The following is a 14629-nucleotide window of genomic DNA, read 5'->3' as shown; positions in this document are numbered from 1 at the left end:
AGAAAGGAAAAACAACAGAAAGGGGGGAAGGAACAAAGGAAGGAAAGAAGGATGAAATGAAGGAAGGAAAGAAAGAGGGAGAAAGGGAGGAGAGAAGGAAGGAAGGAAGGAAGGAAGGAAGGAAGGAAGGAAGGAAGGAAGGAAGGAAGGAAGGAAGGAAGGAAGGACAGAAAGAAGGGAGACATTTTACTCCAGTAAAAGCAACTGCAAGTTGAGGATATATCTCAGTCTCTGCTAATGTTTTGTAAACTCATCCATAATCTCAAAACATGCACAGTGCTTTCTAGCACCTGATGTTTTTCAGTTTACCACAACACTAGAGTCTGGACAGACAAAATGTTTGCCTGACCCCTGCCTTCACAAGAAAGCCGTGTGGGGTTTCCTTCATGCTACTGTTTTTTCAGAGAAAGAGACAAAGACCGTGGCACATCCTAATTAGACATATTCTCCTGGCACCTTCTGATTAGACATAGAGTGCTTGCTCATTTCTAACCTGAGATTTAATCCACAGTCACTGGCTTTCAGTTCTCTAGGCCTTGGGTTTTCTAGCAGACATTTGCCACATGGAGCTGTACAGAGTGGTAAGAAGTTGGGCAGTTGCCTGGGCACCTGCAAGCCTTACACCAGGTGACTTGTAGTGAGAAAACAGAAGGTCCTATCTCTAGCTGTCCCAGATATGCAATTCTGCCACTCCTGGGCTACAGCGGGAGACTCTTCTCGCAGCTTCTGAAGACTCTCGCGGCTCTTATTAAGTGGGGAAATAATGGCTGCCAAAGCAAGACCAGCAGCAGAATAAAGGTGCTGCCATGTTCGTCCGGGATAGCATCTGCGATGACATGCCTGACGTGATGACACTCGGCCCTTGCCTCTCCTCTCGCCGTCACAGGGAGAACCAGGAAGGCTATTTTCTCTCTACTGTGAGTCACAGCGCTTCCGCCTCCCATCTGTGGGCTCTTCTGTGTGGGATGAACCCATTTTGTTAGGATAAACTGTTAACTTTAAAAAGTAAATAATACATAAACAAGGGTGACACTTTGGAAAATGTCCCCGATGCCTCACAGGCCTTTTGGCTCATTCCATGTGACTTTGATAGATGTCCATAGAAATGCCTTTGAAAGCTCACTTTTCATCACAGAGAAGAAGAATGGGGGTTCAGCTGCAGACGAAACTCAGCTTGGGGATCCACGTCCTCAGGGAATCAGAGGTACCCGAGACACAGTTCTTCAATGTGTTTTTGAAAAGGATGGAATCTTTAAAACAAAACAAAACAAAACAAAACAGAAAAGCTTTGCACTGTAGAACACCCTTGCTAGTGGTCTTTAAGCAGTTAGGATATGGAGCCAAGATGGCTGTCTAAAACAGCTATGAAGGAGCCTTTGATCACCCCTGCCAGGAACTTCCAGAGATTGTAACTCAGTGAGTCTGAGGTGCAGCCTGGCAAGCTCTTGGATTGATGTTCCTCAGATAGTCTTGGGTTTTATGTCCTTAGATGGAATTATATGGTGCTGAGGTTAAGGAACATGGGTGTTAAGGTCCTATCAAAAATAATTCTGTCTTTGTCAAAACCAGTGAGTAAGGACAGCCTGTTCAACAGGCCACCTGCAGAAGGCAACTGTGGGTGCCTTGCAGGTGTAGAGACCAAATGGCCAGGTAGGAAACTATGTCCATAGCACTAAAAGATCCCCCCATAAAACATTGCATCTACATCTGAAATTGGGGACTTTTCTTACCAGTAGTTACTTTTATATTTTATTTGTAATTTACCTATTAATATTTGCAGTTATTTATAGGGTACAGTGTGGTGTGTCCGTGTATGGATAAGTTGTAGCATGCTCAAATTATACAATTAATATGTCCATTTCTATGGCCACTTACTTCTTTGTGTTGAGGACTCATCAATGTCCCCTATTTATAATAATTATTAATTAATACTGTAGACACTGTGATGTGGTGCAGACCACCACATCATATTTTTGCTAAGTAAAACCTTACAACCTCTGGCTAGGGACTTCCCTGACCTGCCCCCCTACCCAGCCCCTGCCAACTGTGATCCTCCCTCTCTACTCCAAAGTTCATCTTTCAGAATCCATAAACAAGTGTCATGTTGGCCTTTCTCAGCTGACATGCTCCATTGAGCACATTGAGCAGTCCATCCCTGTTGTCACAGGGGGCAGGGCCTCTTGTCAAAATTGGCATCTTTTTTTTTTTTTTTTTTTTTTTTTTGGTTTTTCGAGACAGGGTTTCTCTGTATAGCCCTGGCTGTCCTGGTACTCACTTTGTAGACCAGGCTAGCCTCGAACTCAGAAATCCGCCTGCCTCTGCCTCCCAAGTGCTGGGATTAAAGGCGTGCGCCACCACCGCCCGGCCAAAATTGGCATCTTTTGAAGAGACAAAGTCAAGGATTTTAAAGTACAGATGAGTCTATATTTTGACAAAGGTAATAATTCTATGACAGATTTTCCTGGGCATTTTGGACTGTTAGAGTTTCACCTGGTGTTTAAGTTCGGGGTGTGGGGTGGGGTAGCCTAAGAATTATAGGTGTCAAATCTGTGTTTCCAGTGGCTCCTTACTTTGCTTCAAGACCAAGTTCGAGTCATGTTGCTACAAGGTGCCAGATTTTTACAGCAAGCAAGGCTGCTTATTAGTAAATAAGATTCCCTGGTCCTGCCAAACCCCAGTGTTTATAGGTCAGCGGGGGAATCTTTGACGGGGAAAAGAGGTCTGTTAGTATGTCACCCAAGGTGACTAGTGGCAGATCTGGCCCTGACTGAATGGGGCTCACAGATGCAGAGACACCTCTTCTCAGCTTAGCATGGTTGAAACACGTTTGTGTCTGGGGGGGAATCTCAGGGAAGTGGACGTGGAAGCACCTAGACCATCCAGTGCAGTAGAGTGCAGTGGCAGGCTTTTAAGCCTCCGAGAACCTCTTCCTGTCTCAGAGAGATCAAGAGAAGGCATTTGTCTAACCTCACCAAGGCTTGTGAGCAGAGTGCTGTGATTTAACCAACATCCGCAACCATTCTATAACGGAACAATGGGTCATCTCTCCTCAGAGTTAAGAGTGTGTTCCCTCCATGACTCAGGAGGCCCCCACTGTGCTTTTACTTTTTCTAGTGTAGTAAGACTCTTGCCAGACTTCCTTCCGGTGCAGGAGGGGTTGGGTCATGGGGGACCTGTTGACCTGGTGTCAGGGGGGAGCTGTATTTCCCTGATCTTTCTGTAGCTGTGCACATGGATTCTGCTTGTAGAGGAAAGGCTAGCCTTGGATCCCCTTCCCCTTCCTGGGCTACCTTGTCTGGGGCCTCGGTGGGAGAGGATGTACCTAGTTCCTGCTAAGACTTGATTCAGGGTGGGTTGGTATCCATGGGCAGCCTCCCTTTCTCCAAAGAGCCAGATGTGCAGGGGTAGGGAAGATGTCCCATAGCTGGAGATTATATGCCCCAAGGAAAAGAGACAAAGAGAACCTGTGGATTCGATTTGTTTTCTCCAACTGTTTCCTGTGTCGCATACTCCTAAGCAAACCATACAGACATGAGTGAAAGATGAGGCATCTCTGAATTGTCCCTAGGGAATCCTTCAGCTGGGTACCAGTGACCCCACTCTGACCTTCCCAGTTCCCACTTTCCCTTCCATCTTGTCTTAGCTGCCTGCCCTGGACATTGGAGCTGAATTTGAAATGAGGGAGAGTAGTCAAAGTGATACTTGCTTTCCACTTAGCTGTCCATTCTCCTCATTAAAAATAAACATACTGGCTGCCACTCAATCCCTTCTGTCCCTCCCCTCTCTCCTCGTATTTACCAGTGAGTTCTGTTGTCTGGGCCATGAGCATCTACACCTGCCATGAGACAAACTCAAAGTCAACTTTATCCATTACACCTTCCAACATCCATCTATTTATTCCAAGGCAGCTACTGGAATTGCTCTGTAAAAGAGACTGTGTTGAGCAACTTGGTTAGAGAGACTGGTTAGAGGAGAACGTGCAGTCAGAGCCGATTATAGAGGAATTTATGAATGGAGGTGGAATGGAGTCTGGCTGACTCTTACCAAGACTTTCACTTTGGGTGGCAAATACAGGTAAGAGAGATACATTTTTCTAAGATTAGAGGGCAGGATGATCCAGTTTCTCGATGGTGACCTGACAGACATGAAACACATCCGTGATGCATGATCCAAAAGAGAATGACAGGGCTGAGCAGATGGGTGGTGGTGGTGACTGGAACACAGGAGGAGAAAGGGAGTGAGCACATCACGGGTGGGCTGCAGATAGGTTGTCTTGAGCATCCCAGTCCAGAGCACTCTGCAAACTAGAATGCAAGGTCCTCAGCTGAGAACAAGGAGGGGAGGATAGAAAACAGGGCCTGGGACAGTTGCTTCCTGAGGTTCTCTCCTCCCCCTGCCAGGATGTGCTTTCCTGGGATTTTCCCAGGACTGGTAACTCTACGACACTTAGATCTTAGTCTCAATGACACCTCAGAATCTACCCTAACCACCCCGCCTCAGGCACAGCTGCATCCCACTTGACCTCTCTGAAGAACCCTTATTATGGGATGCTTGGCTTGCTGATTGGTTTGCTGACTAACTCTCAGACATACTGGGTCCTGTGTGGATAAAGCATGTTAATGAATAAGTGCCAGCTGCTCCTTCTGCCCCAGGAAAGATATAAATATACTCATCTGTTGGCTTCCATGAGAGGTCTAATCTAGGAGCCCTGAAGATACCCACACTGACACTTATTCAAGTCCCTTTTCTAAAAGCTGCATGGTGTGTGCCCAGGACCTATGAACATCTTCTCAACCAAAGGCAAGTGTGCCACAGATTGTTATTCAAAGGATAACTACAAAAGGAAAAAAAACTATAAATTCAACACAGATTCAATTTTACATGGCTCACAACCATCTGTACAGCTACAGTGTACTCGTATACATTAGCTACAGTGTACTCATATACATTAAAAAAGAAAAGTAAAAGAAAAAGCCCTCTGATGTAAGCATGCCTGGCCCTTCAGGCTTACCCACCACTTCTCTGTCCAGTTTCTCTAACCCTATCAATCAATCTAAACTACTGGAAAAATTGGTATTGCTTCCTTATAGATGCCTTTCCTCTAGGTGGGGCTGGAAAAAAAAATCTATCTTAATGTAATTTCTCAAATGGTGTTTCTTAATCTGGTTGTTGAATCTGTAGCTGCAGAACCCATAGATATAGATGACTATGAAATATCTTGATGAACTAAACAGAACCTCATTTACATATATGGAATTTAGTTTGCCCAGTATTAAATCCTGCTGCGGAGAGGGGTGCACGTGTTTGTATGCATGGATATACTTGTGTGTGCATATGTGTCTATCAGCCTCTATGGTGTGTGTATATGTGTGTAAGTGCATGTATGTATGTTCTGTGCATGGATATTTACCTGTATGCACAAGTGCATATGTGTATATGCATAGGCATATACATGAGTTGTTTGGGAGGTGTGCATGTTTGTGTGTGGATACATACATGTATGTTCATGGGTATATACATATGTTGTTGGATCAGGTTAGATAGGGGTACCCTCTAGCCTTTTTTTTTTTTTTTTTTTTTACTGAGTGGCTAATTCAAGTCCCCTGTACTCTTCTACCTTTCTAACTAATGTCTACCTTTCTTTCTAATGTCTTGGAATCCTCCAATCACTCAGAATGTCCTTAAATTGGTACCCAGCCTTCTGGGCCCATTTTCCTCAGTGAACTCAGCCTAGTGAGAGCCAGCACCCAGGGATGAGTGCTGTGAGCAATGAGGAGAGGGTCTTGAGAAAGAACCTGTGGCGTGAAGATCAGAAAAGCCCAGCTTCTACCAGTCTTCCAAGGGTGCAGAGCAGACTGGGCTGAGTCTCCCAAGCCCCTAGCAGATGCTCTAATCACACAGGCCAAACATACGCAGTCTGTCAACCTAAGGACAAATACAATGTCACTCATCTTTGGGGAGAGTTTCTATGTTTGATTCCTTTAAAAACCTCCAACCCCTTTAAGGAATGATTTTAATGAGAAAGAAAAATTCTTGTTTAGTCTTTAAAAAACAGTTAAAACCCCATTTACATTCTCAGTTAAAAAAAAATAGTGCCTGGAGACTCATATTTCTTTCCTGCTGTCTGTGTTTCTCCCTGTATCCTTAAGGAGACAGTACCAAGTTCTGTAAGATCCAGCCAGCCTAGCTTCCTCTGAAAGGACCTGACAGGAAGCCACTGTGCTGTTGTCTAAGTGGCCCAATACCACTGAATCCTGTGGTGGGCAGCAAAGATAAACTACGAAGGAAGAGAGATGGCAGCACTCTCATTGTGACCACACCCCCACCTCTGTCTTGCTTTGCTCTAAGGTCCTATAAAACCAGCCAGCAGCAGAGCAGACAAAGCTGAAAACAAAGCAAAAACAAACAAACAAACAAAAGAACAAGCCAAAAAATCAACCAAACCAAAACAACATACAAAACAAAACAATCCAGACAGATCGTAGCCAAGATTGTTAATGGCCATGACAGTTTTCTTCTGTAAAAGAAGAAAGTTTTTTTTTCTCTGTAAAAGATTGGGTACAGGTAGCGAGCATGGCATATCTCTGGGGCCCTGAGGTAGAGGATATGACCTCTGTGGGTCACAGTGGCTTGGACTCTCTACCAAAAGACCTGGGGCTGATCATTTTCCTGGTTTGTGAAGCTAACCCCAGTGACTGACCAGTGGCTTGGGGACCTTGACTTTATAGAAGTATGCATTCCTGCATTCTCTGTTTTCATTTCTTCAGACTGGAGGAGAAAAGATGGATTCAGAGGAGGCGCTGATTTATGAAGAGGACTTAGATGGAGAAGAAGGCATGGAAGGAGAGCTGGAAGAAAGCACAAAACTAAAAATACTTCGCAGGTTCGCCTCTGTCGCCTCCAAACTGAAGGAGTTCATTGGCAATATGATCACCACGGCGGGCAAGGTCGTGGTGACCTTCCTACTGGGCTCCTCGGGTGAGTGAGTCCCGAAGGGCTTCACCCTGAGATACGTGTGCACAGGGAGAGATGGTAAACAGGGGAAAGAAGAAGCAAGGGATTCCAGGGCCACAGCATAACACTGACCCCTGCGAAGCCAGCCCCATGGGAAACCTCCCCAGCCTCACTGCACCCGTCAAGTTCTGGTCTGAGGCTTTCAAAAAGCCCGTTAATCTCTGTCAAATCATCTTTCCCATATCTAAGTGAGCTCATTTTATATGTTTATATTAGAATAAGAGCTGTTTCTTTTCCCTGGAACCTTTGAACTCTGCTCTGTTGGCAATTAGTTATTTGAGTACGTAGAAGGCCAACACTATCTTTTCCATCATGGGGTATTTGAAATCCTAATTTAACTCTCCAAGATATACAGTTTTTCTTCCCAAGTTAGATTGCAATCTCCCTCCACAGACAGTAATTTCCTTTAAATGTTGGCCACGTTCTGCTTGTTCCATAATAATGTCATTTAATTCTGTCCCCCTCCTTCCTTCCCACTGACTACCATACTGAGAGCGTCTTAAAGCGAACTCGCTCAGACTGAAGTTACAAAGGTTGAAATAACGTCTTTTTAGTCTGGGGGAAAAAAAATAAAACGAGAGGGAAGTAGAGTTTTTCAGCAAATAAAACCCAGTATTTCACTGAGACCTTTTCAAACTCTATGACCAAGTTGCTTTAAGCCATGTATAAATGAGTTGCATCAGCAGGTAGAACAAACTTGTAATGAGACTACAGCATCCACCATATATAATGTTCTTATAAATCTTAGCTGGAAGAAAGTTCAACACCATGGCCATGGCCATGCAGACAGCCCTTGTTTAGCTCAGTGGATCATAAAACAAAGTTAAGGGGCTGGAGAGATGGCTCTGTGGTTAAAAGCCCTTGAGTTTGAGTGGACCTAAAAGAGAATCCTAGCACCCACATCAAGTGGTGTGTGTGTGTGTGTGTGTGTGTGTGTGTGTGTGTGTGTGTGTGGCTTACAAACTCCTGTAATTCCTAAAGCCAGTGATTCAATGACTTCTTTTGAACTCTGTAGATACCTACAGACACGTGAGGACATACATGTGTGCACACATGCACACAAGCACACATGCAAGCATTCACACGCAAAACCTAAAAATAAATTCTTAAAAAGTAGTATACATGAACGTGAGAACAAAATTTATAGGGGCAAGGAGAGCAGTAGGGAGATGGGAGAGGGCTGGGGGTGAGAATGGTCAGTGTGTGTTATGTGCAAGTGTCAAATTGTCAATGAAAAAAATAATGAATGAAAAATTGAAAAAAAGAAAAAAAACAAGTTGGTATAAAGAAAAGTTGGAATGAGTGTATCTATATTCTTGTAGCTCTGGGGTGGGAGGGACAAGTTAGAAAAGGAAAACAGTGAAGTGTGCATTCAAATCTACTGGTAAGAAAAGGAGATTTTTTTTTTCTCCTCAGCTTAAATACTGAGGTTGGGATTGCTTCAATATCTTGTCTTAAAGTGTGCTCATAACTGTATTCATTTCATGTGTGACCTTCTGCTACCATTGGTAAAGCATTTACAATTTTGATGATACTGATGAATTTTGTTCAAATAAAATCCCATGCATGCAAGACTTAATAGCGTTTAAGTCTTGATCAATTCACTGCATTTCTAGCACATGAAGGAAGTTTGCTGAGTGGCAAGTATCATCCTGTCCCCTTGTCATGGTTCCATTTTTCTCCCTAGGCATGATGCTGCCATCTTTGACCTCAGCCGTGTACTTCTTTGTATTTCTGGGCCTGTGCACCTGGTGGTCCTGGTGCCGAACATTTGACCCATTGCTGTTCGGCTGCCTCTGTGTCATGCTGGCAATCTTCACTGCTGGGCACCTGATTGGACTTTATCTGTACCAGTTTCAGTTCTTCCAAGAAGCGGTCCCGCCCAATGACTACTATGCAAGGTAGGAGAAATCACCAATGTGTCAGAAGAAGCTCCAGTCCCTGTCCCTTGGCTAACCCTTACAGCCTCTGTAGGACCCTGTTAGTTTGCCAGTTGGTGCATTAAGCAGAGGTTTGGCACAGCAGGGAAGCAGTCTAGCACTGTGGTTTTATTGACAACACAGTCTAGAAGGAAAGGGAGGGTGTTCTGGAATAAAGGTGCTGCTGGCATTGGAGCCAGGAGGGGCTGCTGTGTGGAGCAGACAGGAGAGACATGGGGTCCAAAAAGAGAATGCAAAAACATTTCCCAGCATCTAGCTAGACAGAGCTCTCCCAGGCCAAGCATATAATGACCAACTGAGCCTCTGAAACAATAACAAACTGACTATAGAAAATGAGTAAAACTAAAAATACTAGAATCCAGGGTTTTAGAGCAAGTGGATTATATAACTAGGTGCCTGTATTGAACATGACTATTATACCAACTCACTACTATGAAAATGGGAATTAAAGAGCTTAGAACTTATTTTGACTTTTGGGAGGTGGGGAAATTCTAGGCCATTCTCAGTTCAAAAAGGAAATTCCTCCCTGCAAGACGTGAAACTAATGAAAGGAAAAGGGATGAAGGAGTTAATCATTATTTATTATTCCTGAATGAAGCGTATGATTCTAGCCTCAGCCTGAAGTCTTTCCTTAAGTGTTGTGGAGATGAAGGCATCTGCAGTGTCGCCTCACCGATGTCTCCAATTGCAAAGGGAAGTGAAATTTACAGAATACTCAGCATCTTTACCAATAGACTGGTGTTGATATTCCCGCACCAGAAGACCTCACTGTTTGACACCTCCGTCCCTTACTGTGTTGGAGGCACACAGAGTCATGGTGTCCAGTGATTAGAACTGATCTTCAAACTACAAGCTCTACAGAGCAAAGGGATAATTCAAATTTCCCCAAGTGAAAACAGCCAGAAAAACCTAGAATGAGGTTCCATACATTTCTCTCTTCACAAGTCAACTTTTTTGTTGTTGTTTTTGTTGCTAAAAATGAGCATATTTAGACTCTGGCAAGAACCGTGCTGGTTTAGAGAACTGCACACAAGCATAGGACATCGCTATGCTGAGACAACAGCAAGTACCTCAAAGACACTGGAGCTAAGTGAGGGGTACTGGAATTACCAGATATTATGGAATCGCGACTAATTTCTTAGATTTGTTGCTAATTTCTCTATCTGTGAGCACAGAAGTGGTTGCCAATATTCTAGGAGCTGCATTTAAGGATGCAGTGTTGTGGTGAAATTGAAACATCACAGACACTCTGTTGTGATAATTTAGCAATAAGTGTGATAGATTATGAAGTAGGTAAAAGGATACAGGGAGAAGATCATATTATTTGCATGGTCAGTAGGGGAGTTATCAATCATTCAGTTTGTACTTTCTTGTCTGTCAGAAAGTTCACAATTAAAGTTACAGGAAAGAAAAGGACACACAAAAATTATTTGAGGGAATGGGTGAGAAGGACCAAAGCTCCAGCCTGTGTTATGCCCTTGGGATGGGACTCAGTACTGTCTCATTGAGATGTGGAATCTGTACTGGAAAAGCCCACAGATGACATGACCATCTCAGCAACAGGGACTTGCTACCCTGTGAGTTTGCTGCGTGGTGGTAATTACAAAGCAGAATGTGTAGATTCATATGTAAAGAAAATGCTGGTTAGAGTTTGTATCCTTACAGCACTACTATATACTAACTAATGCCAATACCATTTACAGTCAGTTAAAACACACACATGCATATGCACACAGAGGCATGCACAGAGCTGTGTACACATAAATAACTACACACACACACACACACACACACAAGTGTGCATGCTAACACTCCAGTAATGACAAATCCAAATGGCTCAGTGGATGGCATTAACCTGTAAACTTAAGAACTGTAATTCAGTTTAATAAGAGAAGCATGCTATATAGACACATTAAAACTCAGGAGTTTCTTTAATGGTGCATATTGCATAATATTTGTTTTGGGTGGTAGTGAGTAAATGCTCGATTTTAGTGCAGACATTAGCAATGAGCTAAATGAATCCTTCAGTTTCTCTTAGGCATTTAATTTTTTGGTTTATTGAACATATATAAAAAATACTCTGTACTGTTGAAAGTGCTNGCTTTTTAGGCAATGACTTAATTGGAAATGTAAACATCCTCTGCTGGCCAGTAGCTTTCCTTCTTCCAAGTTTAGGTTCTTTTCTGCCCCCTAGAGGCTGACAGTGGGAAGTAAAGTTTATGTATAACCATCAAGAAAACACTTCTAAGTCCCAGTCTCCTTCTGTAAGGGGGCAGTTCGTGTTTTATGTGCCATAAAACACAGTTATGTGTAGAAGTTGTCCCCTGGTGAAACAGCCAAACCTAGATATGAAGAACCAACAGGACCAAGTTCTAGCAAAACTTTGTGGCGGGACACTGAAATTTCATTTTCGTATTATTTTAATATTTCGTAAAATATTATTTTTCTTTTAATTTGTCCATAAATGTACAAAGTATAAACCATATTAAACCGCACATGGAGCAGAACACATAGTGGACTGCACTTGACCCATGCTTTGCTAGCCTGTGGCTAATATAGCAGTGGTTTTTTTGTTTGTTTTTGTTTTTGTTTTTGTTGTTTTTTGTTTTGTTTTTCTTTTGAGACAGGGTTTCTCTGTATAGCCCTGGCTGTCCTGGAACTCACTTTGTAGACCAAGCTGGCCTCAAACTCAGAAATCCGCCTGCCTCTGCCTCCTGAGTGCTGGGATTAAAGGTGTGCGCCACCATGCCTGGCTGGTTTGTTTGTTTGTTTGTTTTAAAGCTGTCATGGAATTAAAACTATACTTTATTAACAGAAGATACTTTGTACATAAATTGGTTACTCTCAACTTTTTCAGCAACTAGTAGCAACTTAGGTTGTTTATCAGTGTGGGAAGAACACAAACCAGGGCAACAGTAACCTCCTGTGAAGTAGTTCCTAACTTGATGATCATAACACATTACATTGTATCCTTTGGATATTGAAATGTAATGCCTTTCAGACATTAGCCTTTCCCTAAGGATCTTTTCAATACACAATTGACTCTAAATCATAAGATCTAAGTAGAAGAAATCAAACAATGATACACAGAATTCAAAACTGTTCTTTCTTTACTATTTATTTCACCTTTTCAAATAATACCCAACAAAGTTGTGTGTCATACCAGTGACAAAAATTTTGGTTACCTTTTCCTGAAAATAAATATGATTACTACCAGAGAGCCCATTTGAAAACTTAAAAGAAGATAGAAACTGCTTTCTGACTGAAGAACAGGGTTATCTGGAAGTTGAGTACAAGGGTGTGGGTCCCATTGATTATAAAGAATAGTGACCATGCCCATGCAAGACATCTATTGTCTGCTGTCTGTCCATCTCCCTCTCATCTACCTATCTATCCATCTATATATCATCCATCCATCTGTCTGTCTGTCTACTCTCCATCTTTCCAGCTAGATGATCAGAACCCATTGCCTTCATCACTCCATCCTCTTTGGATCCCATTTCCACTCATACAAAACATGGAGGCACCCCGGTTTTCCTTCCTGTTTTTGTCTAGCTTTTATTCCAGCCTCTGAACATTCTCCAGCTTGCTCACAGACTCACTAGAAAGGTTGGGGTCCTATGCTCAGATTCCTGTTTTCATTTTTGTTACTTGCTTTTTTTAACCCTAAATTCTCAGCCATCCTTAGTCAAATAGCACAGACTATGAAATGAACCCAGAATGACTTAATGCTGTCCTTTATCTGCTAGCTCTCATAAGTTATGATTAAAAATGAATCATATTTAATGAGCGGAAAGGCTTTGTTTATTTCAGCACCATGTAAACGTAGAGACAACAAGTTCTGGAACGCCAACATAGCAAGCTTACTCTGTAACCAACAAGAAATAAGGTAAAGGACAAACATTTAAACGTTCTGTGTCATTTGTGCTATCTATCCTCTTGTGAGGTGATTGTAAAATAGCTTTGTTTAAAAGGAGAAATAAAAGCCCCATGGTATGCATCTTTCTCTCCTGAGGTAAGGAAGGCAGCATCCAATGTACTGTTCACAGAGTCTCCAATGAAGGAGCTAGAAAAAAGACACAAGGAGTTGAAAGGGGTTTGCAGCCCCATAGGAGGAACAGCAATATGAACTAACCAGTATCCCCAGAGCTCCCAGGGACTAAACCACCAACCAAAGAATACATATAGAAAAAAAAAAGTACACAAGGTAGGACTCATGGCTCCAGCTGCATATGTAGCAGAGGATGGCCTATTTGGTCATCAATGTGAGGAGAGGCCCTTGGTCCTGTGAAGGCTTTATGCCCCAGTTTAGGGGAATGCCAGGGCCAGGAAGCAGGAGTGGGTAGGTTGGGGATCAGGGGTAGGGGGAAGGAAATAGGGGGAGGAGTGTTTGGAGGAGAAACCAGGAAAGGGATAACATTTGAAATATAAATAAAGAAAATATAATAATAATAATAATAATAATAATAATAATAATAATAATAATAATAAAGAAATTCTATAGGCTCCTCTACTAGGAGCCTGGGCACTTGCTTTGCTTAGAAGATCCAGGATTAGCATCACTGGGTATGTCTGGGTTGCATTCTTGGGGTCTGAGGGCCAGTAAACTGAATCAACAAATAAATGATCAGTAACACCTCATTTTTCATTTTGGCAAAAACTTTACGTAACAAGATCCCAGGGAATAGGGGAACATCACTGAAAAGTATTTCATTTTAATATTAGGGAATGTCCACTGAAACCTAAAGCAGTTAATACTTCTTTGTCCCTTGGTGACAAGAGTCAGCATGTCCTCGATGACATCGTTCCACTGGCAATTTCCCAGTGGGCACAGTTGTAAGCAAACATTGGTATCATTTTAGGGAGGATTTTAATGGTTACTTGACTTGGTCTATAGGTCCCAGGCAATGTTTGTGTGTGTTCATCTCAAAGATGAACAGTTAGAGCCAAATGAAAATGATTTAGGTTCTCCAAGGGTCAATGGAAGTGTGTAAGTTTACACACCAATGGGATCTAAGCATGTGAATATCTGAGTCTGGCTGGACAATATGTCACAACTTGGGATCATGTGGTATGGCGTAGATGTCAATCCTAGGGCAATGTGGTCTCCCACCAGTGACAATACCTACAAGTGCAGCTTCTAACCATGTTGCTGGACCTTATCTGGGCTGTTTAAACAGTCCAGTGATCTCCATGCTCCCATCACTTCTTCCAGGCCTTAGGCTTGAATGAAACGCTACGGACAAGATTCTCTTCACCTTTAGCCTGTAGGAGGCATCTCTGTAGGAGCATCTCTGTAGGAGCATCTCTCAGAAAGGATTTCTCTTTAGGGTTTTGTGGAGGGGATATCTCATGCTCTGCCGTGACAACCAGAACATCTTCCACTTGGTCAGACTACATAACTCATTCAACACAGTCCATAGCTATGACAGCAACCAGCCTGCAGACACTTGACCACGGGTCATGCATTCTTCTGCCCGTCAGTTCTCATCTCTGCCATCAAGGGTCAAATAGGCCCTGCAGTATCAGGAATAGGACAGTAAGAATATGGTGCTAACAGGTCACAGCCGAGGGATCTGGAATCCTGGCCTGACTATTTCCTGGGCAGAGCACCTGTCGGAACCTGAGCACGTGCTCTGAGCCTTTTGATCCTTTTTTTTTTTTTTTTTTTTTTT

The 14629-nt window shown here is 42.9% G+C and overlaps 1 protein-coding gene across 2 annotated transcripts in view; it reads left to right on the top strand.

The window, feature by feature from the left end:
• The window catches only part of Piezo2 (piezo type mechanosensitive ion channel component 2), a 372708-nt gene that overhangs the window by 237522 nt on the left and 120557 nt on the right, over nucleotides 1-14629 (top strand). For both annotated transcript variants that reach the window (XM_029547036.1, XM_029547035.1), the window contains exons 6-7: nucleotides 6768-6978; nucleotides 8702-8915. In XM_029547036.1, coding sequence (XP_029402896.1) covers nucleotides 6768-6978; nucleotides 8702-8915 — 425 coding nt within the window. The remainder of the gene's footprint in view (nucleotides 1-6767; nucleotides 6979-8701; nucleotides 8916-14629) is intronic.

This window comes from Mus pahari, chromosome 15 (genome assembly GCF_900095145.1).
Source record: "Mus pahari chromosome 15, PAHARI_EIJ_v1.1, whole genome shotgun sequence".
NCBI classification, from domain to species: Eukaryota; Metazoa; Chordata; class Mammalia; order Rodentia; family Muridae; genus Mus; species Mus pahari.
This window is presented reverse-complemented; position numbering and strand designations above follow the sequence as displayed.